Here is a 25841-nt window from a genome sequence, read left to right as displayed (position 1 = left end):
CATCCAATATAAAGGATTTACTGTAGATACATGAAAACACATTAATAAACTTTTTAATGATAAATTCGATAAAATGGAAATTAAGTTTAATAATATACAAGAAGAAAACGAAAATCTTTAAAACGAAATGAAGGAATTAAGAAAGGCAGTCGACTTTGTAAGTGAGAAGTGTGAAACAACTCTAGCCGAATTGAAAGAACTGAAAAAAAACTCAACTCCAATTGTCGAACTAACAGATAACATAAGTTTAATGACAAAAACAATGATGTAAAAGACAAGCTTGCCGAACTTGAAGATCGAAGTCGTAGAAATAATCTTAGGTTTAATGGAGTCGAAGAAAGCGAGAAAGAATCATGGGAAGCCAGCGAGAGAAAAATTCAAGAAGTCTTAAAATCCAAGTTTGGTTATGGGTTAGGGCGCATCGAATAGGAAGAAATGAAAAAGGAGTTAAAAAGAACAGAAGTAAAATTTCTTAATTACAAATAGTAAAATTTCTTAATTACAAAGAAAGAAACGCAGTTTTTGAAAAATTTATTAAACTAAAACTTTGGAATGAAAAAATATCTGTTAATGAAGATTTTAGCGAAAGAACCGCGGAAATAAGAAAAAAGTTGTTTAAAGAAGCAAAGGAATTAAGTGCCTAAGGTAAATTTGCTTAAGTTATTTACAACAAACTTATTACGCGCGATTTTTAAATGAATTCTTTTATTTCTAGTTATTTAAATTTTAAAAATGGATTTTAATTATCAAAACAATTTTGAATCGCTATCGTTTAACTTTTTTCAATCTAACGACTTGGTGCTTGACACTAATTCAGATCCGGACCTAAACTATTTTAGTAATGTAGAAGCTTTGCGAAGCAATTGTTTCTACTTCTATAACAAAGAAATAAAAGAGTTTCTTTCTCGGAATCATTTAAATGTTATTCATTTTAACATTAGAAGTCTTAAAAAAAACTTTGAAAATTTGTGTACTTTAATAGAGGAAACTTCAAATACATTTTGTATAACTTGCTTAACTGAAACGTAGTGTGAATTTGATGACACCAAATCTAATTTAAATCTCCATATGCGAGGTTTTAATATGATACCACTTGCGCATAAAGCAAATAAACGCGGAGGTGATGTACTTTTTTATATAACGGAAAATTATAGGTTTTTTTTAGTCCTAAGATGAGTATTTCTGATGACAATAAACAAATTTTAACAATTGAACTTTTAACCAATAGTTCTAAAAACATACTTATAAGCTGCTGTTATCGCCCAACATCTGGCCATATTGAAAGTTTTAATTTATTTTTGTGTAATGATATTTTAAAAAATAGTTTTAAGGAAAAGAAACTAAATTTCATAATTGGTGACGTAAATTTAAATTGTTTTGAATATCACGTTAATAACAACATTAAATTGTTTTACGATGACTTATTCGAACATGGCGCAATTCCACTAATTAACAAACCTACTAGAGTAACCTCAACTTCAGCTACCTTAATTGACAACATTATAACAACGGATATCTTTAATGAAACTCTTAAAAACGGTATAATAAAAAGTGAGGTTTCCGACCACTTCCCTATTTTTTTCTCTATTAATGTTGACAACAAATTAATGCAACAATATAAAAAAGGCATTATCAAACGTTTTTTCACCGATGCAAATCTAGCATCGTTTAAGGATCAATTATCTTTAATAAATTGGAATCATATAAATAGTTCATTTGAAGCTAATGAAATATACAACACATTCTTTTAAACTTTCTATGAAATATATGATGTAAATTTTCCAAAACGTGAATTTATTATAACCAATAAAAGTTTAAAGTCATCATGGGTCAATAAAGATCTTAGGAAATCCTCAAAAATAAAGCAAAAACTGTATATAAAGTACTTAAAAAAACTAACATCAGTAAATAAAATTATTCACAAAAATTATGCTAAAATGTTTGAAAATCAAAGAAAAAAACTTAAAAAAAGATATTACTATGATTTACTAGAAAAATTTAAACATAATTCAAAATGCACATGGCAAATTATAAGTCAAATTACTGGAAATAGTAAATTAAAATTATGCTCTGTGCCTAATACTATAAAAGTAGATGGCGTATTTTTATATGAACCCAAACAAATAGCAAGAGAATTAAATAAATATTTCGTGTCTGTTGGCCCTAATTTAGCAAAAAATATTCCATATATGATAAATCCAATGAATGATAACGTGTTTCCATTAATCTCTAGTTTAAATAAATTTGAAGTATCTTCTTCAGAATTTGAAGTGCTTTTAAAATGCTTAAAACTAATAAAGCATTAGTCCTAATGATATAAATTGTAATATAGTCATAGATACCATAAAACATATTCTTTTTAAAGTTTTTAAATGATCTATAAATCAAGGAATTTTCCCTGATCAATTGAAAATAGCCAAAATAATGCCTATATTTAAAGGAGGTGAACCATCAAATGTCAGTAATTATCGGCCAATATCTATCCTCTCTGTTTTTTCAAAAATTTTAGAAAGAATTTTGTTCAAGCAAATATCTAATCATCTTGCTGTTAATAATACAATTTACATAAATCAATACGGGTTTAAAAGAAATAACTCTACTGAACAAGCAATAATTCATCTTACTCGTAGTATAACTAATTCATTCGAAAAGTCAGAGTTTACTTTAGGCGTCTTTATAGACCTATCTAAGGCTTTCGACATAATTGACCATGAAATACTGTTTAAAAAACTTAAACATTATGGTATCAGCGGTAACGCTTTAAAACTACTGAAAAGCTATTTAAAACATTGCAAACAATTTGTCTATGTCGACGGATCTTCTTCGCAAGATTATCTAAATATAGATTATCTAAATATAACCTGTGGAGTTCCACAGAAATCTATACTAGGGCCCTTAATATTTCTAATTTATGTTAACGATCTCCATGAAGTCTCAAAATTAACAACTATAATGTTTGCTGATGATACAAACTTATTTCTATCTAATAATAACATCGATAAACTTTTTTATGATATGAACATTGAACAAACAAAAATATCTGACTGCTTTAAGCCAAATAAACTTTCACTCAACATTGATAAAACTTAATGGATTTTCTTTCATCCACGATTTAAAAAACATTTTCTTTCAAGTAATTTGCCTCTTCTTCATATTGATAATATTCAAACAAAAAGAGTAATTTTCACAAATTTTCTAGGTATCATTGTAGATGAAAATCTATTATGGAAGAATCACATCGGACATTTATGCAACAAAATTTCAAAAAGCATTGGAGTTTTATATAAAGCAAGAAGTGTTTTGAACAAACATTCATTAACTCAACTATATTACTCTTTTATACACTGTCATATTAATTATGCCAATATTGCATGGGGTAGTACCCATAAAAGTAAATTAAAGCCACTTTATTGTCAGCAGAAACATTTTGCAAGTCTTATAAATTTCAAAAATCGTTTTACTCACTCAAGGCCACTCTTATTTAACATGAATGTTTGTAATATATATCAAGTAAATGTTTAAAATGATCTTTGCTTTATGTTTAAATGTAAAACCAACTCATCTCCAGCTTCCTTTTTTGATTTATATTCTTTAAAAGAAAAAAATAAATATTCTTTAAGAAATGATAATTTTATTAAACAAGCAAAATTTCAAACAAACTTTGGTAAATTTTGCATTTATTTTTTCGTGGAGCTTTTTATGAAACCAAATAATTTTAAAAAATTTTGATTTTTCTCATGAAAGGAATTATTATGTGTTCAAAAGAAAACTAAAAAAAAGTAATTTTCTGAATTGAAAATATATTTATATACTTTTAATTATACCGAGTTTTGTCATCACTCATTTATATTTTACTTTTATACAATGTTGATTTGAAGTTTATGTCAGAACTATATTCAAACACCATTATTTGAATTTTGTTAATAGTTGCACTGGCATTAATTGTACAGTAGCTATTTATTATTTACTTGTTTACTTTAATTTTTTTTTTTACTTTGCAATATTTGTAAATAATTTGTATTACGAACGGTATTTACTTTTAATATTGAATTGAATTTTGTAATAAAAAATATATATAATAAGATAAAAGCAAACAAACAAAAAAAATAATAATAAAAACAAAAACAATAAAATTATAAAAAAAAAATTGATGTATGTGAATGGTGTATCTGCAAATATTGTATGTATGATACTTTTGGAAGTTAACCATCTTTTGACAGTGGTTTAGCATTTTTGTTGGTGGAAGCGTAAACGTAAACGCACCAACATTTGATAAATTCTTCTACACAATCTTTTGGACAACCTTAAACTGCATTTGTATGTACCTAGTGCAATCATATTCTTATTATTTTTGTTTATTTATTAATTAATTAACAATTAAGATTAGTGTAATTGTAAGATATATTTAAGTAACAAGAATCAGTGATCATATAGATGCAAGTAAGATACGAAACGTATTTGTTTATCAAGAATATTATGATATTATTGATTTCTTGATTGATTTTTGTTTTTTGCTTGAGTCATGCGGTTCAGAAGAATTGGTATTTTAATTCAAGCCATAAAGACCATAACTAAAGAAAAGTTTAAAATTTGAATTTAATTATTTTTGTTTTTTCTAAAATCTAAATTAAGTTAAAAGTTCCTCAACAGCAGTTCTCGGTGACAAAACCTGTATGGTCTTCTTTGAGTATCCCCGTTCTTTATCTTTATTCTTTACTTTTTTAACGATTTCTTTGCATGCAATTTTTCTTATTGATATATTTGTATATATTGTATTAAATATTGTAATAAAGAACAGAAAAAAAAAAAAAAATGCTACATTCTATTGTTAAAAATTAATTGGTAGTTTAATTTATTGAACTCACTGCTTTTAAAATTTACTATAAGTCAAGACAATATGTTTAGCTATATAAATGCAATTTATTTATATCTCAACTTGATTTTTTATTTTTAATGTTTTTAGTTTGGCTCCTTGAAGCATTTGTTATTTTGCTTTTTAATTAAAATATTTTAAATCTGTTGTAATGTCTTTTAAATTAAACAAAAGTTTACTAAAAGCCAACATAAAATAACGTCATAAAACAACACCGACAAGCTGCATAATGACAGCAGTTTAAGTATGACAACAGGTTACCGAAAAGCAGGTAAATTGTTTTGCAGTTTTTTTTTTGTTTTTTGTTTTTTTTATGTCTACTTATCTGTTAAAATTTTTATTTTAGGTTTGTCATATAACGCATTAATGCAATATAAAAGATCAAAGTTGAAATATTTTTTTAAATTTGTTATACACGCGTTTGATTGTAAATTAACTTTTTTTTGTTTGAAACGTATTTGTACTCAATTGCTTAGTTAATCATACTAAATTTATTTAGTTGTGTGCATTTAACGTTATGAAGACAATTTTCTTTTTTAAAGAAACATGTATCAAGGGGATACCAAAAAATTAATAACTCGTGTATAATTTACGTTCACTTTATATTAATCTTATTATTTAAAGTACATGTTATAAAAAATATAACAAGAATTTAGCTTTACTTTTTCGTCAATTTAAAGCATGATGAAGTGTTATTATTTTGTGTCAGTAATTAAAAACGTACTGTGTTAAATTTGGTAATGTCGAGGAAAATAATTCTGCCTTACACTGATATGACCTATGTCAGTTGTAAATTACTCAAATAACATTAAATAATTGGTAAATTATTTTACCCCCGCATACTTTTTATTTTAGTTTTACAGATGGTTTAATTTTTTAATTTGAAGGCGTTTTTCTAAAAGGGTATTAGTTAAGGTTTCGCAACTTTAAATTGTGGAAAACAGCCACTATAAACTAAGTAACCGACCGCCCATAACCCGTATTACGGGTTGCTTTCTGCTAGTATTTATAAATTTCATTACTTTTATAGCTAAATCTTATTTATAAATTTCAAAAACTATATAGCCCTTATTACTTGTATAAAGTTAAAATGTTATAACGTAATTTTATTTTATATTAGCTTAAAAACTTAAATAAATTGAAATTACGTTAACTAAATAAAAGAAACTAATAGACAAGACCTAAAAGTTTAATATACGTTTACTTGATTAAATCTAATTGCTTTATATACTTTAATTAGACTAGATTTAAACGTAAATTAGACAAAATCTCAAAGCATTTTGTACGTATAATAATCCTATTATAGGCGTCTAAAGTACGTTTGAACAAAACGTTTTATGGACGTTTGTTCCAAAGGTTAATCTGGATTTCATTCTAAACAATTTAGAATCGTTAAGAATGAAATCAAAATTCAATTTTTTCTCGTTTAATAAACGTATGTTTGTTTACAGGGTCTGATCAACAAGTTTTAACTCGACCCTGCCTATTCATCTAGTTTCAATTTTTGAGAGCTGCAAACTAGACAATGTCTTATCCTGAATCAGTTGAAAAATGATCATAAAATATAATATATTTTATATTCATTTTTCAATATGTATAATATTATTATACATTGTATATATGTATAATATTTCATACATTGTATATATATATATATATATATATATATATATATATATATATATATCCATTACATACATATATATATATATATATATATATATATATATATATATATATATATTATATATATATATATATATATTTATATAAATATATATATATATATATATATATATATATATATATATATATATATATTGTTTTACAGTGTATATACATTGTATATAAGTACTATACATTGTATATATGTATAATATTATTTTACATTCAATATGTCTAATAATATTATACATTGATTGTTTGAACAAGTAAACTTCTTTTTTAAAACTATTTTTTTATTCATTTATACTTTCACTATTTCATATGAGATGCAAGAGTTAAAGCATTTTGAATTTATATTATTAATGTATATGACTAGTATCAACCACTATCAGTGCAATAGTGGTGAGTGCTCCTTTGAAAGCTTAACTTATTTTTCCAGGAAGCGATTTTGTTTGTCACGGTTCGTTTTTCGAAGTTAAAGCATTGCAAGAGGGTTATAATCACGGTTTAAAAAAAAAAAAAAGTAATTTTTTTGACTGTAGTGGCCTCCTCGGCTTTCGGGAGACGAATTCATTAGATAAAAAAATATATTCAAGTATTTAAATCTAAAACCTGTTGGTTTTTAAATTAAATGCAAAAGTTAAATAATTATTAAAACAATAAGTTCTTAACTAAATTACGTATTTTTAATCCATAAAAAGTTTTTGTTTTACCTTTTACTTTTTAAGCAAGGTTCGAAAAGGAAAAAAAACATGAAGGGGGTGGATTTCAGTATTTTCAAAATAGCATCTTATCATTGCTATGTATATTTTCACTTTGTCCTGTCTCATTTGGAGTACTGGTTTAAAGTATTTAGTAACGGCTATTGTTTGATGAAAAAACAGTGGAAAAACAATTTAAAAAATACGTTACAGTAACAAACAAAATACAGTAAACACCACGCAGTAAATTAATATTTCAGTTCTCTAGTGTAAACATGATATAAAAATTTGTTTAGAATAATGATTGCATAAGAATTAAACCTTAAAAAGATAAATATAGAAACTTTTTTTTAAATATTATACCTCGTTCGCAAAAGGTTCCATCAAAATTTAAAGAAAGACACTTGCAAGTGCTGCTGTCGTCATTATAGTTTGGTATGCATGTTGAATTGTTCAAACATAAACCTTTTTCACAACCTGCGTTCTATATAAAAAAAATGTCTATTAGTTCTTTAAAGTTAGCCCTATGAGTTTAAAGAAGTATTAATGAAAATGCTTGCATTTCTTGTTTAATTTTCAATTATTGTTAACGTTTTTTCTTTTTTGCATAATTTTTTAGATGTAATTTTTTTTTTCTTTCTTTATTACAAACTTCGCAGAAATATATGAAACAAAAAATAAAATTACACGTAAAAAATTTCGTTAAAAAAGAAGTTAACAAAATTTGATAATTATACTACGAATGCGTACCCAGTGGGCTCGGGACAAAAATAAGACGTCTTTTAAACGTGTTTTGAACGTCTTTTGAACGTTCAAAAGACGTCTTTTTCAGGTCCCGTGCCCACTGGGTACACTCAATGAAGACAATGAGGTTTTGTCTCCAAGAACCGATAGAATTAAACGCGATAAAATAACTTTTAGTTCACAACTTTCGCTTTGAGTAAAATTCAAAGTTACAAAATAAAATAATAATTATACAGTAGATTTTAAATAATTTTTTAATTGATATCAGTTTAAAACGAGTTTTTCATTTTTATAAAATATGTCAATTAACATTATGTGTGCGTAGTTATTAAAGTGCTCCCAGTAGTCAATACGTTCTTATCACAGTGCACCGCTGTCAATTTTACCTTGGAGATTCACGCATCTCTACCTATCAATGTTGCATCTTGGAATGGAGCCGGCGTTGAACCTTGGACTTCTTGAGCCATAAATCCGACCACGCGCTATCGCCACGTGTCTTATGAGTTTTTAAAACATTTTTCTGTCTATAAAAACTTATCTGATTGAACTTAATATTGGTCAGATAAGCTAAAACCCCAGTTTTAATTTCTTCCTAAAAATAAAGATAAATTGTTAGAAATAACAATCAAAATTTGTACTTTTGAATTATTTCTTCTTTCGGATTGCAGCATGATCCGCTCTACAACGGTAATTTTCGTAAAAAAATTAAATTGATCTAATCTGGTTAGGTAATTTGATGTTCTGTTGTAATTTTTTTAAGGGTTTTTTTTTTTTTTGCTATAAATGGTTCGAGTGTTTTCGATATATGGTTGGGTTTTCCTATTCTCATAAATACTCCAAGTAGTTCTCCACTTTATATAGTTTCTAATGTCTCAACCATTTTTACGGTATTTCTAAATTCCATCTCTTAAATTCGTTGTACTTTTAAGAACATCTCTATGACTTAAGCCATAACAAGATTTTTTCAAATCGTGAGATAAATATTTATATTCTTGGCGAATCATATATATAGACACACACACACACACACACACACACACACACACACACACACACACACACACACACACACACACACACAGATATATATATATATATATATATATATATATATATATATATATATATATATATATATATATATATATATATATATATATATATATATATATATATATATATATATATATATATATATATATATATATATATATATATATATATATATATATACACACACATTAGGATGCATTGAAATGTTAGGTAGAAAAAAATTCAAAGTTTGTATAGTAATAGCAAAACTATCGTGCTCATGTGAGTTATTAAAAGGGCCAGAAAAACTTTTAAATTTTTTTTAAACTTTTTTAGTTTTAACAATTAATTTATTTTTTTTAACAATTAGCAATCCAATAGCTAGTTGTTAAAAAACAAATCTTTAAGGTCTTTTTGTTCCCCCTTTCATTCCTTTAAGTCCCTTTTTTCAAAATTATATCATAATTATATACTAACATTACATCCCCTGTCATTTAGAAAAAAAGTGCAGAAACTAAAAATAAGACTATAGTTGTTCAAAATATGCTGATATTTATATCTAAATGTTATTACAAATGTCACATAAAAGTAAATGACATTTATTTTATAAAAGTAAATTAAAAAATTCAACAAAACTTCATTACAGGTCAAGACAATGTTTGTAATCCTGAATTAATATTAGATTACGCAACCCGGTGTTTCGCCTTAGTATTAAATGATGACACTATATATTAACTACCTAGTCCCGATTGGATAATTATTCGTCTCTCCATTTATGACCGCACACTGCTGGGGATGCTTGATTAACAACTTTAACTAAACGTTTGAAACTTAAATGTTTTAAGGAAATCTGGGATAATAGAAAACAAATTATTTACCAGTAATGACAATCTCTTAAATAACTGCGTAAGAATGGTCAAACGTCTATGGAGGTTCTGCGTTTTTGATCTTTTGCCAATCATTGAGATTGATGTAATCAATCTCATTGATTGGCAAAACAAATATAGCTATCGTAAAACACCATAAACTGTTACAATTTAGTTCAGGAATAAAAAATTGTCTAATTCAGGTAATTGGCTGTAACCTTGCTTTTAAAGTTATGCGCAAACTTAATTTACGAAATGACTTAATGTAAAACCACATTGGAACATAAACACGAACTATATAAGTAGACAAAGTTCTTAGTTGCTCTGACGGCTCTAAGGTGCAAACGTACAAACGTAGCGCATGTTTGCCGTTATTTGCAACTTTGAATGATTTAGAGCTCCTAAGAGTCGTTTGGTTAAGCCGTAAATAACACTTGTAGTTTACCATAAGTATTTTTGACCGTGCTAACGCTAGTTAACTTTATCGTAGACAAATCAATGTTAATTTTTTTTTAACGAATTACAGTGTATTATTGACATTTTCTTTGTTGCGTAAATCTATACAATACGTAAGTTACTAACAAAATGTTTGCAGGTGCGAGAAGAAGACTAATATGTCTTATCGACAAGCCCCTTGATAAGTTCAGTAAATATAAAGTTTAATTTAAAAACAAGCAATTCCGTTAACTATATTAAATAAACAAATATAAAAGTGGTAAAGTAATAAGTTAAACATCTATTACTAGAAAATAAAAAGAAGCGCTAATGGCTTAAACATATTCTTCTTAAACAAGAAAATATTTAATTTTATTTATTGAAAAATATGTTGCTTTTTTTTGTTTGTTTTTTTATATTAAATTTCAGAACATAAAACAAAAGTCTAAGGATCAAAAAAAAAAAAAAGAATAACAGCACATAATAAATAATAAAGGCATAAATAAATTTAAAAAGTTACAAACTGCATTTAAATCAATCTTTTCTAAAATTATTATACTTTTTATTAATGTGATAGATCAATCATAAGGGTATTTTGCAATTTGAGAAATAGTTTTGTGGTAAATTTTCATTAACCATTCAATAAATCACTTTTTTGTAATAACTGTCTAAGTTTAGCCTTAAGCTCATTTAACATTTTAAGAGTTTTAAGTTCAGTTGTAAGTACTTTATTCCATTCTTTTAGTCCTCTTATTGAACATGAAAACTCAATTGCCGCAAAATAACTTTTGGGTTGTATATAGGTGTTATTTGAATATCTAGTTAAGTTTCTATTCTCATTAGTATTGAATAAGGGATTAAAAGTTTTTGGAATAATACTTTTACTAATTTTGATCATAAAAATATCGGTACTACATAAAGCAATGTCAGCGTAAATAAGATAAGAATGAATAAAGGAGAAATATAAGAGTTTTAAACAACCAGAATTTAAAAAAGATTTTGCCCTATAAAGTAGGCCAATGCTCCTTGATATTTTATCTTCAATATATATATTTTATATGATCTCTCTGTGTTAAATTTTGTTCAAGGAGTACTCCTAGAAATTTTATTTCGCAATTGTTACTACAGAGATCTGAAAGTTTTAATGGAAATTTGTCTCGTTCGCAATGGAAAAAAGTTTTTGTTTTAGCTAAATACATTGATAATTTGCTTCAGTTCTGTGTATACAGTTTTAAATAACATATTTATATCACTTTGAACATAAAATAGATTATTATCATCTGCAAACAAGATTTTGTCATTGCTCAAGATCATTGCTCAAAATAATCTCTAAAAAAAAAAATGCTCCTAAATAGCAAGTTTCACAATGAAGTTAAATAATTTTCTTAGCAACAGCCTTAGCAACGGGTTGTTTATATTAGAAAATTGGTGTTTTAGAGTGTTGTGCCATTCATATTTAGTTTTTAACACCGGTGCTCGTAACTTTTGCATGTTATTTTCCAAAAAAAGCCATGAATTTTAAGAACAATTATTATGTTTACATATATAACTTATAGAAAAACTATCAGCCTTGTGTTTTACTTTATTTGCCTCGCGCTTTTTTTTATTATTGGAAAAAATAAATATAATTCAAATTTAAGAAGGAAAGTAGATGGTAAGAGAGTATTCACACAAAAAAATACTTTAGAGGAAATCAATTTTCCTCAGCATAAACAGTCGGCATTAATTTAACTTCTCAATTGTTAATCACTAACTCAACTAAATACTTTGACATCAACATCTTCAAAAATTTTTATCACTTAGTACGTAAAAATAGTAATGCTAAAATTAATAATTCAAATGAATTGCCTTCATGCTTTATAATTATTGACTCAGACATATTCAAATCAATTGTTACTTCGAATAGATATTGTCCTCAATGCCATAATAGTTCAATTAAAATTTTAACTGATTTTTTAAAAGAAAAGATTGGCTGTGTTTTCATAAATTTCTTGTATAACATCTTCGTGCTACTGGAAATAGTCTTTTTATTCTAGCAAAGAGATTGAAAAGCAAGTTGTATTGTTGACAAGAGAGAGATAAGAAAAGGTCATTCTGGTTTGGAAAAATTTTGTGGTTACTTACCTCCTCCAACGAACATAAAAGCATTTAATGATATTCAAAATAAAATTGATATCATATACCAAAGTGTAGCTGATGTGAAAAAGGAAAAATACAGCAAATGAATTTCTATATCTTAGCAACGATATACAACCAAATGATTTTGCTATTAATGTAGTAGCTGATGTTGTTGTTTCCTGCGATAGAACTTGGAAAAAATGAGGTTATTCCTCACTTAATGGTTTTATTACTATTATTGCTACCTTAGTGATATTGAGCTTTTTACTAGATGTTTACATGGCAAAACTAAAAACTCAAATGAGTCCATTAATACTATCATTTTGAAGCGTTGTCCTAAAGAGATTTTTGTTTGCCGCACCACTTTATAAATTAGTGATGAATCAGCAGTAATTTCATTTAATGATAGTATTTCTGGTATACAAACATATTTGAATATTTAAATGTTACACCAGGTACATTTGCTAATCAGTACTATACCAAAATAGACCAAGAATAAAGATGATGGAAAATCAGTTTGTTCATATGCTTTTGCAGCATATGAACAAACTGATGAAATTCTGGGTATTGATCAAACCTTATATTTTACATTAACTTGGTAACACTATTTTTAGGATATAAAACAAACTGCTTAAAATTCGAAGATTATTGTTGTCACACTGTTTGACTATATACGTCCCTTTATCCATGGATTACAAGGCTCAATCTGTGCACAAAGTATTATTACATGGACATGATATAATTCAAAGCCTTATATTACTCATAGGACTTATTTTAAAGAGGCTACAAATAAAGACTTTAAGTCTTATCGCAAAAATTTCATTCCAAAAACATCAGAGGAGCAATATAAACTGATCAGATCAATACACTCCGAGTTTCTAATGATCCTGTTATTTCAAACAAATCATAAAACAATTTCTTCAGCTGTTTTGCAATTACTTAAACAATACTTTAAAAATATTATTGTTCTATAAATTTTTGATGTAAGTGTTTGTTAAATAAAATAGCTGTTGCTTTTTTTTTTGGTGTCTAAATTTTCGTGTTTATCTGGTAACAATTTAATACTCGAGTTTAATTTTGTTTAGATTTAACATGCAAAAAAGTTTAAGGTTCGTTTTTTTATTTTAATATTAAATGATTAGCTTGATAATTATACTACAACCGGTACAGGACGTAAATAACACGTCTTTTAAACTTTTTGAACTTCTTTTGAACGTTTCGGACGTCTTTTGAACGTTCACAAGACGTCTGTTTTAGGTCCCGTACCCACTGAGAATGTCCCACGAAAATTTAGACACCAAAAAAAAAGCAACAGCTATTTTATTTAACAAAACATCAAAAATGTGTAATGTATAATTTGTTATATCTATATACTGCTTAGCGTGAAGTAAAGACTACATAAGAAAGAGTATTATTAAAAGTGACATCTTTTATCATTTCCCTTTTAGCTTACAACCAATACCTATAATCTTTTTATGAAATATGTGATGCTAACTTTCCAAAGACAATTGAAAGTAAAACCATCTACATGAATTACGGGAATATTTTTAAAAGATTTTTTTTTTTTTTGAAAAATTCTAAATACTACTATTCTAATTTACTTAAGCAAAACGAAAACCATTCCAAATGTACTTGGCAAGTTCTATGAAAAATTACTGGTAACACTAAATCCAAATCATGCGCTTTAAAAAATGGCATTAAAATTAATGATGAAATCATATATGATTCTCATGAAATAGCAATCAAGCTAAACAAATTTTTTCTTTCAGTTGGATCTAATTTAGCAAAATAAATTCCAAATATTAAAAAAAAAAATTGATATCTTGTCCTTAGCAACAACTAATTTTAGTTCTTTTGAATTATCTTTTGCGGAATTTGAAACTGCTTTTAGTATGCTAAAACCAAACAAAGCGAGTGGTTTTGATGATATAAATAGCAAAATAATTAAAAAATTAAACGGAGTTATAAATGATATTCTTTTTATGATTTTTTCATCTTTAGTAAGACAAGTGGTTTTTCCTGATCAATTTATAATAGCAAAAGTTACACCGATATTCAAAACGAGGAGATCTAACAAATGTTATTTTAAGTTGTTAACTATCGCCCTATATCGGTTCTTCCAGTTTTTTCGTAAATTCTAGAAAAAATTATGTATAACAAAACTTGCACATATCTTATTGACAATCATTTGTTGTATAGCCATTAGTATGGATTTTAAAAAAATAACTCTATAGAACACGCGATTCTCTAGTTAACACGTAGTATCACTGAATCGTTTGAAAAATCTGAGTATACCTTAGGCTTTGTTATTGACTTATCCAAAGCCTTTGATACCATAGACCATAAAATTCTTTTTAAAAAACTCAAACATTACGGAATAACTGGAAATGTTCTTAAATGTTAAAAGTTATTTAAATAATTGCAAACAATTTGTATCCGTTAGCGCTCCTTCACCCATGAATTTGCTTAAGATTACCTGTGGTGTTCTGCAATTCACGGACCTCTTCTTTTTCCCATATATTATTCATTTGGATATCAAATAAAACTTTCTTTTACTTTTGTTTGTGAAAAATCTAATTGAGATTTCAGATGAATAATAAAAAAAACACAAATATTTTATTTACATAAAAATTTAAAATTTAAATTTTAACAACGTCATTAAAAATCACGTCAATATTCAGTTAAGAACCAACTTGGAGATCTTCCATATTTAAAATTGTTGCGTAATGCGTGGTCGTATGTTGTACAGCGCGTGTACAATCACCTCCAATTATTGTATTTTTTGCCGCAGTAACAATTCTTTCTAAATACTGCATTTGTTGTTCCATAATCCCAGCACCGAATACAGGTGGAATGCGAATAATATTTTATAGCATTTATTTTTATTTTGGAACAGATAGCTTCCACTGGGTTTAACATTGGGCCGAGTAGTAGTAGGGTCTTAATCTTAACAACTTTTTTTTTTTTTTTTTTTCAATTTTTTATTTTAGGTGCCCCAAGAAGTCCTCACGGTCTTGTCACCGCGGAAGTGCATTTAACCAGGAAGTTCACGCCTCCTTCCTTACGCTGACGCGAAAATTTGTCCAGAGCTCGTTTCGAACCTGGATCTCCTGCTGATAAAGCAAGCGCTCTGACCATTGCGCCACGGCCGCACAACAACTGAGCCGTTGAATTTTCAAACACCCTTTCCAAACGAGCCTTACATGGAGCATGTTTGTTACGACGACCAATTAGTATTTGTAAAAAAAAAGAAAAATGATCCTCTGCGAGTTTCCATCATGAAGACATTTGTTGTTGATATAGCTGCAATCAAATGTATGTTTGCACCTTTTAAAGAAGGTATTTTCATTATTGCTCGTTTTTCCCTGTTTGACATGTCCTTGCGTTTTTCTACAAAAAAGATTAAAATTTATTTCATCCAACCAAACTATCTGATGACCATTTTTGATGTGTTCAAATTTGTTTACAACTATTTCTGGTTGTTCCAGATGTGGTTGTAAACAAATTTGATGAAATAAATGCTTGCACGGATTCAATTTAATAACAGACTTTCTATTCATAGTGTATTGACAAATAACACGACAATCTTTCAATTCTACTACTGTATTACTGTTTTACTGGTGCATACAAATACTAAATTTGATATTATTAACTTATGAAAATGCATGTCCAAGAAGAGCTTTTATATTAATGACCTTTAAGCTTACTTTAAAAAAATAAAAACTTAAAAAAAAAAAAAACCTTTATTCAGTTGTTGCAATCATTGATTATAAAAACTTAAGAAAATGACTAGATATAAGGTAGCCAAATACAAAAAAAAAAAAAAAAACATATATATATATATATATATATATATATATATATATATATATATATATATATATATATATATATATATATATATATATATATATATGTATAAATATACCTTACGTTATTTGGGAGACAATATTGGTACCCAAGGTAATGAAAACGTTGGATACGTAATGGTGATGTTTTTCAATGTTTTTAGTAGTTACTCGTGATTATTTGTTCTTTTGTTTTATTTCTTTTATGATTTTTATGAGATTGGACTGTTTGTAGCTATTTTCGACAAAATGTTGCCTTATTTTATATTTGTCATTTTAAAATGTTCACAAATCAGGAGGTTATCCACTGGTGTTTAGGGCGGTAGCCCTCCTATCATAGATCAACTCATAATTGTGAGCGTAGATATTTATTTAAATATCATGGACTTCCTTCAAGAAGAAAATTGGCCAAGAATTGCTCAAGGAAATCCTAGTGAACTGACTATGCAACTTCATACTTGGTGTGGAAAACTTTCGTCACTGGTTTTAACTCTTGTTACAAGAGTTAGTTCATTAGAAGCAGAAAATGATGCGAAATGCCTTGAAATTGATAGTCTTGAAAATAGTTCTAATAGTATAAGTAGTGTTAATGCATGGGCTGGCTTCATTAACAAAGATAGAAATGGAACCTCTAAAGAGAACAGTGCAGCTTTATTTAAAAAAATCACGAAGGAAAGCAATGAAAAAAATAAAATTGAAAATAATATTATTATCAGTGGTGTGCCAGAGTCTTCAACCAGAACGATGATAATAAAGCCGTGGATGATATTCTGGCTGTTTCGAAACTGTCCAGAAATGATGTTAAGGTTCAGAAGAGACTCAAAAAGAAGTACGTTTTTTTCTGAATTTTTTCAGTTAAGTTAGTTAGTTAGTAGTAAACGCTGTAACTGGCAGAGCCAGTGAGTGTATTATCAGGCAAACTTTGACAGCCGAATTGATCGATTGCTGCTCATCCAGCAATCAATTGCTGCTTTAAAGCTGTTGACTGAAGGCGATTTAACAACTTCTTCTGGCAGAGAGTTCCATACATTCGCTACTCAATTAAAAAAGAAGTTTTCTCTGTGCTTATGTTTTGTCATTTCCTTGAAATATTTAAAGCAGTGACCTCTCGTTTGATTATTAACTATTGGAAAACGGTTGCCTTTTTCTAATTTGTCAATATTATTCATAATTTTATACATTTGTATTAGATCTCCTCTTTGTCTCCTTTCCAATAGAGTAGTTAGGTTTAATTTTTCAAGTCTTTTTGTATAGGAAAGATTTCTGATTGATGATACTAGTTTAGTAGGTTTGTGCTGGATTTTTTTGATATAATCACAATCAGATTTATAGTATGGAGACCATACCGAAACTGCAAACTCTAGTAATGGGCGAATTAAAGTAATATAAAGCAAACGAAGTAATTTATAATCGAAACAGGTAAATGACTTTTTGATAAGACCAAGCATTTGATTTGCTTGTTAGAAGCATTAATCACTTGATTTTTCCATTTTAAATTTGCATTAAAAAGCACTCCAAGATCTCTTTCTGTATCTGACTCTTTCAGTTGAATACTGGTAAATTATATAAATTTTTTTTTTTGTTATGACCTTAATGCATAACTATACATTTTGATATGTTAAACAAAAGAAGCCACGTTTGAGACCATTTGTAGACAATATCTAGATCATTTTGAAGATTAGTAGCGCCTTGTTCTGAAGATAATTGAGAAAGCACTTTTGTATCATCGGCATATAGTTTGGTTACATTATGCAATTTTTTTGGAAGGTTGTTAATGTATAAAGCAAAAAAAAGTGCTGCAATTACAGACCCTTGCATTACACCACTAAAAATATTAACTCAGTCAGAAATGATTTCACCTGGAACAACTCTTTGTCTTCTGTTTTTTAAAAAGGCTTTGATCCATTTAAGTATCAGACCATCAAAACCGTATGCTTTTAGTTTGGCTAACAGTCTTTTGTGTGGAACGGTGTCGAAAGCTTTAGCAAAGTCTAACAAAATAACATCAACTGGAATACCAATATCTAAGCTTTGATGAAATGTAGTAAATGCTTTCTAAAAGGTTAGTGGTACATGATTTGTTTCTAACGAAACCATGTTGCGCTTTTGCAAGTAGTTTATTTTTATACAGGTACTCTTCCATTTTAGCTGTAATTATACTTTCCATAATTTTACATGGAATAGAATTCAATGAAACTGGACGATAGTTGCTGTAAAGAGTCTTATCACCTTTTTTGAATAGAGGCGTTACATTCGCTGATTTAAATTGAACTGGAAGCTGACTTTAGTTAAGGATGCCCTAATAATTAATGTTAGAGGAATAGCAAATGCTTCCGCACAGTTTTTTAGAAGAAATGGATGCATATTATCAGGACCACATCCTTTATTTTGATTAAGATTTTTAAGTTTATCTAATATCATTTCGTAGCTGATATCATTTGGATCTAGATCAACAAACTTTGAATAATTCTCGTTAAATTCAACTGTGAAATGTGGAAGTTCCCCTTCTTCTTCAATTACGAAAAGATCTTGGAAACATTTATTGAGTAGATTAGCTATCTCTCTAGGTTCTTGAGTTAGATCACCATTAGCTGTTTTTAATGCTCTGATTGATTCTTTGATTAGTTGTTGGCTGTTTAGGTATTTATACAGACGCTTCGGGTTCGTTTTGGATCTTTTAACTAAAACATTTTCATATGCAAGACGAGCTATTTTAATTTCTTTTTTCACTAACTTGCAAGTCAGTTTGTACTCTTTAGACAGAGTAAGATCTCTCCATTTACAAGCACAACTCAGGTATCTAAGATTTTGCTTTTTTTTAATTAGAGTTTTAAGATCATTTTTGATCCATCGAGCAATTTGTTTTTTTATTCGAGATACGTCAAGCACTGGAATGAATTGATTACATGATACATTTGAAAAGTGAATTAGATTGTCATACATTTCCTGAACAGATAAAGTTTCAAACAGCATTACCCAATCAATATTTGTAATAAAGTCAGAAATTTTATTGGTGTCAGCCTTTTTGTAATTAAATTTTAAGTAACTGTGCGATAAGTTATTAACCATACTTTTAATAATAAAATCAAAAAAGATGACCAAATGACCGTTATTTATGTTACCAAGAACAGATCTTAGATCAATAGCGCAGATGCTTCCCGACTGAGTTGTGAAGATTAGATCAAGAGTGTTAGTGGCAGAATTATTTGACATTTGAAAAGTCGGAACATTTACATGTTGATACAGATAGGTTCTGGTAAGAGTTTCACTAAAGTTATGCTCGATACCATTTTCATTTTTAATGTTTGTAATGTACCCATTTGACCTTACAATTGACGGGAAATTAAAGTCTCCTGTAATAAGTAAGTTGTTTGTATCCTATTATATCAATATAGTCTTTAGTCTTTTTAAAAACCAAATCCAAGTCGTTCATGTCAACAAAATCGTTGGGTCTGCAGATACAATCAACAAAATACTTGTTGTTTTCAAGGTACACTGTAGCCCAAATTTGTTCAATTTTACTTAAGTTAAAAACAGCATCGTTTAGCTCTAATGATTTAATAGTTTCAGTAATATATAGACACACACTACCACCTCTGCGCCCATCATTTCTGTCTCTTCTATATAGATTATAGCCATTTAGATTTATAACCGAGATGCTTTTGAACCATGTTTCACTAACAGCTATGATTAGTGTCTACTAATACCTTAAATTCATCAAAATTATTTTCTAAAGAGGTCGCATTTAAATACATACATTTTAAAGCATTTATCCCGTTTATAGATAATGACTGAAAAGATTCTGTTGAGTTAGTACTGTTGAGATTTAATTTTGATGATCTGATTTCTACGAATGCCATATCGAAAGGACAAGTCTTCAGCAAGTGTACTGTTTGCTTCGTTTCTTTTCTTAAATCGTATTCAAGACTTCTTTGTGCTTCAGTTAAATCTGGACTTATGTAAATTAATTTGTAACCTTCTTTCTCTTTCAAATTTTTTGCTGCTAGAAGAAGTGGATTTCTTAATGAAACATCACTTAGATCAACTATTATTGGACCTGGTTTAATTGTATCTTTAGATTTTAGTCTTCTTGCATAAACTGGTAAAACACTGCTTTTGCCAATTACATTAAAAATCTCTTTGATTTTTTTGCTATTATCTGCTTTTTATCTGTTAAAAATTCCATTTCGGATTCAGGTATTCCATAGATAATTGCGTTCCTTTTTCTTCTTTCTCTTTCATTTAATTCATTTATAGTTGCATTTGCTACAGCAAGCAATGTTTGAAGGATTTACTACTTTTTTTGTTGATTCTAAATCTACTTAGAGTTTTGCTGTTTCTATGCTCTTCTCATTTTCGTTTTGCTCGAGTAGATTTAATCGATCAGCAAGGGTCATGAGAAACTTTGATATATTTCCACACCACTCCTGTAGCTGTTTACTTGATTCACTAGCTCTGCCATCAAGTTTTGGCCAGTTTTTCTCTTTTAGAAATTATGCAATTATTTTGATAAACCAAAAACAATTCTTTAAACAAGTATTTGATCGGAGGGGTACCACCCTACAACAGTAGATTACCGGGTTGTGAAATATTTAAGTTTATTAGTTAGCTTGTAAACACAGTATTGCACTTATTACACAGGGACTAAAAAGTTTCAGTATGTGTTTTTTTTCGTAAGTAATATTTTTCCGTAAGTAATTTAAATGCAACTCAGACAAGCCAAATGATTTCGCATCCTCCTCTTATATTAGTAGAATTTAATAGTCATGGAAACCATCAGACAGCACTGGAAAATGCTAGATATTTCAAGAATTTGGAATTGGTTTTAAAAGAATCTATCTTAGAGCTGACCAAACCGAAAATGAGAGGATTGCATCTTTTAAACTCCGTGCTGAGTTTAGAGCCAGAAATGATAAGTTGACTGAAGAAGTAGAAGGTACTGAAAGGAGGCTCCGACACGGCATTAGAAATAGCAAAAAAGGTTTTTGGACTGTCCGTTTTGGGTCATTTCGTTGGACAAAAAGAAAGTAAGTCTAAAACTAATTTTAAAGTGTCTACGCTATGTCATAGTCACATAGGTCCAGTTAATGCAGTTTTTTTATCCTCATCTTCTTCTACTACTATTTCAGATCTTAAATGCTTTTATATAAATGCTACATTGTTGGAGAACAAATGGACTGATTTCAAAGCTCGAATAGCCACATTAGATCATCCTTATATAATAGTCATTGGTCAGACCTGGTTCAATTCATCATCACTGACCTTTTTAAATAACTTCACTGAATATTTACAAAATAGAGAAGGAAGAGGCGGTGGTGTAGCCATTTATATTAGAAATGATATTCATTCATTAAATTAAGAGTTCAATAATCAGCAGCTGGTTGAGCAAGTTTGGTGTAAGATTGTTATAGGACATGATCGTCTCTTAGTGGGGTGTATTTATTGTCATCCTCAGATGCAGTATGAGTCTAATGTTCAAATTGAGTCTACTGCACGCGCTAAAGCATTCGTTGATAATGGAATACGCACCAGTTTACTTATTATTGGTGACTTCAATCACAGTGATATTAAATGTACCCATCTGGGTGGTCATTGTATTAAAAGAAAACCCGTTAGTCGTCAATTTCTTAGAAATATTACTGATTGTTTTCTCACTCAGTTCGTTACTGAACCTACTTTTCTCAGCAACACATTAGACTTGGTTTTTTCTGACGACCCTGATCGCATTTTTAATGTTGTTGTTGGGCCTGCTGTTGGCTGTACAGCAAAAAATTATCTTCATTATTTGTTGCTATGGGACTTTAGACTAACTTCTCGAATCAATGTACCTGTTGTTTATAAAATGAATTTTATATATGAAAAAGTTGATTACAACGCTTTTAGTCTAGCTCTTGATGCATTAGATTAGACTAAGATGTTTATTAATAAGTCAGCTGATGAGTGCTTTGGATTATTCATATTAGCTTACACCTCTTTTTGTGAACAATTTATTCCTAAGCAAACCACCTTGTTTAGGCCTAGTAAATGTTAGACAAGCTACCGCAACTAACAAGAATTTAGTTGCGATAGCTGTTTTAAACCACGAAAATGATATTGTTAAAGTGTGTAAATCCAATCCAAAGATGCTCTATGCTTATGTAAACAGCCAAAAACCCTGTATTAGTGAAATCCGATCGCTTATTAACTCTGTTGGTACTGAACTTGTTGATAAAAAAGCTATCGCTGATTGTCTGAATGACCAGTTTTACAGAGCTTTCTCTAAACCAACTAATGACCCAGTTAATCCGGGCTTTCCTCTTCGTACTAAAGCCTGCTGCAAACCGAATCTTAAAGCACTTTTTTGTTCAAATAAAATTGAATTACTACTTTCTAAGTTAGATAATACCAAAGGTATTGATGGTATCCATTCGTTAGTATTGAAAAACTGTAGCAGAAGTTTTAATGTACTGCTTTCACTTTTGTTTATAAATTCATTTGAGTCAGGCCTGGTTCCTTATGTTTGGAAAGAGGCAAACATTACACTAATATTTAAAAAAGGTTTACGCACAGATCCAGGTAATTATAGGTCAATCTCTTTGACCTCTCCAGTTTGCAAATAAATGGAGAAAACTGTACGTGATATGATGGCCAATCATCTTCTCTGAACAATCTCAATCAACATGGATTTATAAAACTAAAATCATGTGCAACTAATCTTCTAGAGGTGCTAAATATCATTACTGAAGCGCTTATTGATGGATGTGCAGCTTTGCTGATTTGATGAGGCATTTGATAGGGTGTCTCACCACCTGATTCAACTTAAATTGGTTGATTATGGTTATTGTACCAAAATAATAGTTTGGTTAAAAGACTTTCTCACCAAAAGGAAGTAGCATGTTGTTTTGCGTGAGGTTTGTTCCGATTGGATTGAGGTGTTGAGTGGTGTGCCCCAGGGCTCTGTTTTGGACAACTTTTGTTTCTTATTTTTATCAATGATGTGCCAGAACTTGTCAGAAGTTATTGTAAATCGTTTGTTGATAATTTTCAACTAGTTTTCAAATTAAAAAGTGTTCTTTATTTTGTCCATGTTCAGGCTGACATAGATTCTTTAAGTGAGTGGTCTAAACTGTGGTGTATTGATTGCAGCATCAGCAAATGTAAAGTTTTGAAGTCTTACAGTAGATCATTGTATCTCAATAACTCTCTTTATATGGAGGACAATCCTAGAAATCAAATTTCACTTGAGAATATCTAGGTTGAACAAACACTAGGAGTTTATATAAACACTAAGCTCAAAGGGACTGACCAAATAAACCAAGCAGCACAAAAAGCTAATATGGTACTAGGAATGCTCAGAAGATTCTTTAAAAAATGGAATCTGTGTATATTTCTCAAACTCTACACATTTTATGTTCGTCCTCTGCTTGATTACTGCGCACCAGTTAGGAATCCATTCCTTAGAAAAGACATTAAGCAACTTGAACAGGTACAGAGGCGTGCTACTAAGTTACTGAATCAGTTATGGAACCTGAGTTATAAATCACGTCTGGCTAAGTTGGGTCTAACAACTCTACATGAACTCAGAATAAAAGGTGACCTGATACAATATTTTAAAACTTCCAAGAATTTCAATATAGTTAAGTGGCAAAATCATACTCTCAGTCCATTAATAGTCAATGGCCCAGTTGGTTGTCTACGCGGCGCGAAACTCAAAATCCATAGAAAGTTTACTAGGAATTCAGCCTGCCATAACTTTTTATGCAATTCTGTAGTACCTTATGGGAATATTCTGCTAGAGTTTATTGTTGTTTTGAAGACGGTTGATCAATTCAAAAATAACTATGACAAATTGAATAATTCAATTAATGGTCAGTCTACTATAGCTGGGTCTCGATAGATTCCCAGCTCATAGAAGTTTTAAACTTTTATTGTAGAATAATAATAATTATTATTATTATATATATATATATACATATATATATATATATATATATATATATATATATATATATATATATATATATATATATATATATATATATATATATATATATATATATATATATATATATATATATATATATATATATATATATATATATATATATATATATATATATATATATATATATATATATATATATATATATATATATATATATACATATTTATATATATATATATGTATATATATATATATATGTATGTATGTATATATATATATATATATATATATATATATGTGTGTGTGTGAGTATGTATATATATACATTATGTGCAAAATACCCTACAAAAATCATGAGGAGAAATAGTTATATGTACATATGTCTATATGTATGTATGTATATATATATATATATATATATATATATATATATATATATATATATATATATATATATATATATATATATATATATATATATATATATATATATATATATATATTGCTATTACATATAATATTCTTAACATTATGTTTCAGTGTAAGTCTATATATGAAAAGATTGTGCGACCTTAATATATATACTTACACTGTAAAACAGCTAACTTTGGATTTAATTTTGGTTGCATGTTTATTTCTACAGTTTTATTAATTTGATTTTATGGGTACTGCACCAACCAATGATAGCATAATTAAGTTGACAATGAATAAAAAACTAATATAAGAGTTTTATACAAAGTAAATTTACAAAATGTTTCGCTCGATAATCAGGCTAATGCTCCTTGAGATTTTATCTTTTAATAACTTTATATGGCTTCTTCATATTACATTTTCGTCAAGGAGAACACCAAAAAAAATTAGGCGATGCTTCTCATTTTATATCGCAATCCTCAATACAAGGTTTTGGAAGGTCTATCGAAACTTTCTTTCGATCGTAATATTGATGCAAAAAAATATATTTTGTTCATGTTAGTTTTAGTGACAAACTGTTTGTTTTAAATCATTTGGCAAGACTTTGTACTTTATATTTACTGATTTATACAGTATTTTCATATCATTATAATCATAATACAGATTTGTACCAACCGCAAACAAGATTGTATCTAATACCTTACAAGATTTACTAAAATCCTGAATATATAGTAGGATTAGGAGCGGTCCTAGGTTTCAAAGCAAAAAATTACTTCGATCTAATTGACTGGTTGTCCGGCAAAGTAATTCTACCACCAATGGTAAATAATATTACTACAGAAGATTTGAAAAGTACGCTTGAAGAACCAATACCGATTGGTTTACAAAATTCCCATACCACATACAAACTGCAGAAAGAACAATAAAATTGATTACAGAAGCCTAAAAGAAAGTGAGTGGTTCTAACAAACGAGTTTGATTTATTCACTCCACTATGAAAACTAGAAAAACCAAGCCTAAATATAGGTACAGAAGACAGCACAAAATTCAAAATACAAACACAAACTTTTGTGCGTATATTTTTAATTTTAGTACTTATTTCCTAATTATTATAATAGGATACAAGTGTATGGCAAAAAGGTACGTTATTATGTTACGTTATTATGTTAAATAAATTTACATTTACGTTATACGTTACGTTATTATGTTAAATAAATTTTAGTT

The 25841-nt window shown here is 28.4% G+C and overlaps 1 protein-coding gene across 1 annotated transcript in view; it reads right to left on the bottom strand.

Annotated features, from left to right (window-relative positions):
• LOC136076591 (uncharacterized) overlaps nucleotides 1-25841 on the bottom strand; it is a 68361-nt gene that overhangs the window by 24744 nt on the left and 17776 nt on the right. Inside the window, exon 3 of the mRNA XM_065789894.1 lies at nucleotides 7603-7723. Coding sequence (XP_065645966.1) covers nucleotides 7603-7723 — 121 coding nt within the window. The remainder of the gene's footprint in view (nucleotides 1-7602; nucleotides 7724-25841) is intronic.

This window comes from Hydra vulgaris, chromosome 02, assembly GCF_038396675.1.
Source record: "Hydra vulgaris chromosome 02, alternate assembly HydraT2T_AEP".
Lineage (NCBI taxonomy): Eukaryota > Metazoa > Cnidaria > Hydrozoa > Anthoathecata > Hydridae > Hydra > Hydra vulgaris.
The sequence above is the reverse complement of the archived record's forward strand: the minus strand, read 5'-3'. Positions and strand labels throughout refer to the sequence as shown.